This window comes from Cinclus cinclus, unplaced genomic scaffold (assembly GCF_963662255.1).
Source record: "Cinclus cinclus unplaced genomic scaffold, bCinCin1.1 SCAFFOLD_240, whole genome shotgun sequence".
Taxonomy (NCBI): Eukaryota; Metazoa; Chordata; class Aves; order Passeriformes; family Cinclidae; genus Cinclus; species Cinclus cinclus.
Genome location: NW_026912063.1, coordinates 29678 through 33216, shown reverse-complemented (window position 1 = coordinate 33216; position 3539 = coordinate 29678). Strand labels below are relative to the sequence as shown.

Sequence of the window (3539 nt, the reverse complement as noted above, 5' to 3'; positions counted from 1 at the left end):
AACGCCGCGAACCTCCCCCCCCCCCCCGGCTTTTTCCAAAAGGGAAACTGAGGCAGGACCCATCCCCCACCCCCCCGAGGTTCCCTAAGCACCATCCCCGTGTGGGGAAACTGAGGCAGGGACCCTTCAAATCCCTTTTTCCCAGTCCCCAACTGGTCAAACCGGGGCAGGGACTCATCCACCTCCCTCTCTTCTCCAGTTCCCAACTGGGGAATTTGAGGCCTGGATCCCTCCTCTGCCCTGTAGTGATGCCCTAAATCCTGTTCTGAGCGGGGAAACTGAGGCACGGCCCCGTCAACGCCCTGTCCCCCCGTTCCTGAGTGGGGAAACTGAGGCAGGGACCCCCCCAAAATCCTTCCCCCCAGTCCCCAACTGGTCTGACTGGCCCAGGCCCTCATCCATCACCTTCCCCCAGTCCCCAACTGGGGCAAGGACCCCCAGGCTCCTTCCCCCCAGTCCCCAACTGGTCCAACTGGTTCAAAGCCCCACCCATCCCCTTCCCCCCAGTCCCCAACTGGTCTGACTGGTCCAGGCTCCCATCCATCACTTTCCCTCCAGTCTCAAACTGGGACAGGGAGCCCCCAAACTCCTTACCCCCAGTCTCAAACTGGGACAGGGACCCCCAACCCTCCTTCCCCCCAGTCCCCAACTGGTCTGACCAGTCCAGGCCCTCATCCATCCCCTTCCCCCCAGTCCCCAACTGGTCTGACTGGTCCAGGCTCCCACCCATCCCCTTCCCCCCAGTCCCCAACTGGTCTGACTGGTCCAGGCTCCCACCCATCCCCTTCCCCCCAGTCCCCAACTGGTCTGACTGGTCCAGGCTCCCACCCATCCCCTTCCCCCCAGTCCCCAACTGGTCTGACCAGTTCAGAGCCCCCCCAGCCCCCGTGCCCCCCATCCCCTCCCGCTCCCCACCGCCCCGTCCCCCCAGCAGCCGCAGCACCCCGAGCTCCTCCAGCCTCGCCCGGGCCTCTCCCTCCCAGCCGCGGTTGGCTCGGGGGTTTCGGGGGGACGGGTGCGGGATCCCCCGCACGGACACGTCCAGCCCGGCTCCCTGCAGCTCGCGGCGAGCCCGAGCCTCGGCCACCCTGCCCAGGGCCACCACCAGCCGCACCCGCAGGGCCAGCACGGTGGCCACCAGCGCGGCGCCGCAAGCCCGGAGCAGCCGCTCCCGCTCCGGCGGCCGCAGCTCCGGGAGGGGAACGTTGCGGCCGGACTCGGTGAGGAAGAGGAGGGGGCAGAGGTTGTGCACGAAGCAGTGGCGGAAAAAGTCTCGGGGGTCCGGGCAGAGGCTCCGGATGAGCCCCCAGAAGCGGGCACCGCTCACCTCGGCCCGAGGGCAGCGCAGCCCCAGCACCGGGCGCTTGGGGTGCTCCTGGGGGGGCTTCAGCACCGAGCCCCTCACCCGCAGCCACTCCCGCACGTGCCACGCCTCGCCGAACGGCACCTGAGGGGAGGGGAGGGGAGGGGGCGTCACGGTGGGGGAGGGCACGGCGGGGACAGCCCCTCACCCGGAGTATCCCCCCGTGCCTCAGTTTCCCTCCTCTAGAACCCCATGGGATGGACTGGGACCCCCCCGTGCCTCAGTTTCCCTCCCATAGAACCCCATGGGATGGACTGAGACCCCCCCGTGCCTCAGTTTCCCTCCCATAGAACCCCATGGGATGGACTGGGACCCCCCCGTGCCTCAGTTTCCCTCCCATAGAACCCCATGGGATGGACTGAGACCCCCCCCGTGCCTCAGTTTCCCTCCTCTGGGACCCCCTGAGCACCCCCCAAACATTCCCGTGCCTCAGTTTCCCTCCTCTGGAGACCCCATGGGATGGACTGGGACCCCCCCGTGCCTCAGTTTCCCTCCCATAGAACCCCATGGGATGGACTGAGACCCCCCCCGTGCCTCAGTTTCCCTCCCCTGGGACCCCCTGAGCACCCCCCAAACATTCCCGTGCCTCAGTTTCCCTCCTCTGGGACCCCTTGAGCACCCCCCAAACATTCCCGTGCCTCAGTTTCCCTCCTCTGGGACCCCTTGAGCACCCCCCAAACATTCCCGTGCCTCAGTTTCCCTGCATTGCTGCCTCGTGGGTCTGACCGGGACCCTTTGGGGAGACCCTCGGGGTAACCCCCAGCCTCAGTTCCTGTTCTTGGGGACCTCGTGCGATGCCCTGAGACCCCCGCCCGTCCCTGTCCCGGTACCCCCGTACCCCGGTCTGCCCCATCCCGAAGGGCCCGGGGTTCATGCCCAGGAACAGAACGGGTTTTGGGGTGCGCAGGTAGCGGCGCACGAAGCGGCTGTGGGGGTCCCAGGCGTACTCCAGGGGGGCGTAGAGCAGGGCCACGGGGGGGCCGGGGGGCGGCAGCGCCCGGAGCTGCTCGGACAGAGCCAACTCCAGGGCCAGGAACCGCCCGGCCAGGGCTGCGGCCTGCTCTTCATCCTCATCATCGTCCTTATCATCGTCGCCATCGTCACCACCCTCGGCTCCGTCACCACCCTCGGCTCCGTCCGTATCCTTGGCTCTGTCACCCTCACTCCTGGGTCCTTCCTCCTCCTCCTCCTCCTCCTCCTCCTCTCCCCGCTCCATCCCCCATCGCCTGCGGGGACAGCGGGGACACGAGGCACGGACGGAGGGGACAGAGGGACGGCCAGGGACGGGGGATGACAGAGGGGACAGGGGAGCCCTGAGGGGGTGACAGAGGGGACAGGGGAGCCTTGAGGGGGGACAGAGGGGACAGGGGAGCCCTGAGGGGTGACAGAGGGGACAGGGGAGCCCTGAGGGGGGACAGAGGGGACAGGAGAGCCCTGAGGGGGGACAGAGGGGACAGGGGAGCCCTGAGGGGGTGACAGAGGGGACAGGAGAGCCCTGAGGGGGGACAGAGGGGACAGGAGAGCCCTGAGGGGGGACAGGGGAGCCGTGGGGGGGTGACAGAGGGGACAGGAGAGCCCTGAGGGGGGACAGAGGGGACAGGAGAGCCCTGAGGGGGGACAGAGGGGACAGGAGAGCCCTGAGGGGGTGACAGAGGGGACAGGGGAGCCCTGAGGGGGGACAGAGGGGACAGGAGAGCCCTGAGGGGGTGACAGAGGGGACAGGGGAGCCCTGAGGGGGGACAGAGGGGACAGGGGAGCCCTGAGGGGGGACAGGGGAGCCGTGGGGGGGTGACAGAGGGGACAGGAGAGCCCTGAGGGGACAGGGGAGCCCTGAGGGGACAGGAGAGCCCTGAGGGGGGGGGACACAGGGCAGGCTGGCGGTGACAAGGAGACCCCAGACCCCCCCAAGTGTCCCTTGGAGCCGCGGCCCCTCCCCCCCTTCACCCCGGTCCCCCGTGACGTCACACGACACCCCCCGTGACGTCACGGCCGCCGCCGCCGCGAGCCCACCTGAGCGCGCGCCGCTTCCGCCGCGCGCCGAGCCCCGCCCCTTGCCCCGCCCTTTCCCGGCGTGCCCCGCGCGCGGGGCGTGCCCCTGCCCTTTGTCCGCGCGCGGAATTTCCCGTCGTGCTTTGCGGTGGGAAAACATCCCCAAAAATCCACCGCACCCCTCCCC

General features: G+C 68.9%; 1 protein-coding gene across 1 annotated transcript; it reads right to left on the bottom strand.

Moving 5' to 3' along the window:
* Nucleotides 1-394: 394 nt before the first annotated feature.
* On the bottom strand, nucleotides 395-2916 carry SMUG1 (single-strand-selective monofunctional uracil-DNA glycosylase 1). The gene is made up of 2 exons (XM_062514168.1): nucleotides 2202-2916; nucleotides 395-1447 (listed from the first exon to the last, which is right to left on the bottom strand). The coding sequence occupies exons 1-2, from the start codon at nucleotides 2577-2579 to the stop codon at nucleotides 395-397; spliced, it is 1431 nt and encodes a 476-aa protein (XP_062370152.1). The 5' UTR covers nucleotides 2580-2916.
* Between the last annotated feature and the right edge of the window lie 623 nt (nucleotides 2917-3539).

Excerpts from the sequence above, each read along its gene's own strand:
- SMUG1 (XM_062514168.1), bottom strand. The coding sequence starts at position 2,579 with ATGGAGCGGGGAGAGGAGGAGGAGGAGGAGGAGGAGGAGGAAGGACCC. Across the intron at positions 1,448-2,201 it reads TCGGGATGGGGCAGACCGGG|GTGCCGTTCGGCGAGGCGTG; the intron begins GTACGGGGGTAC and ends CCCTCCCCTCAG.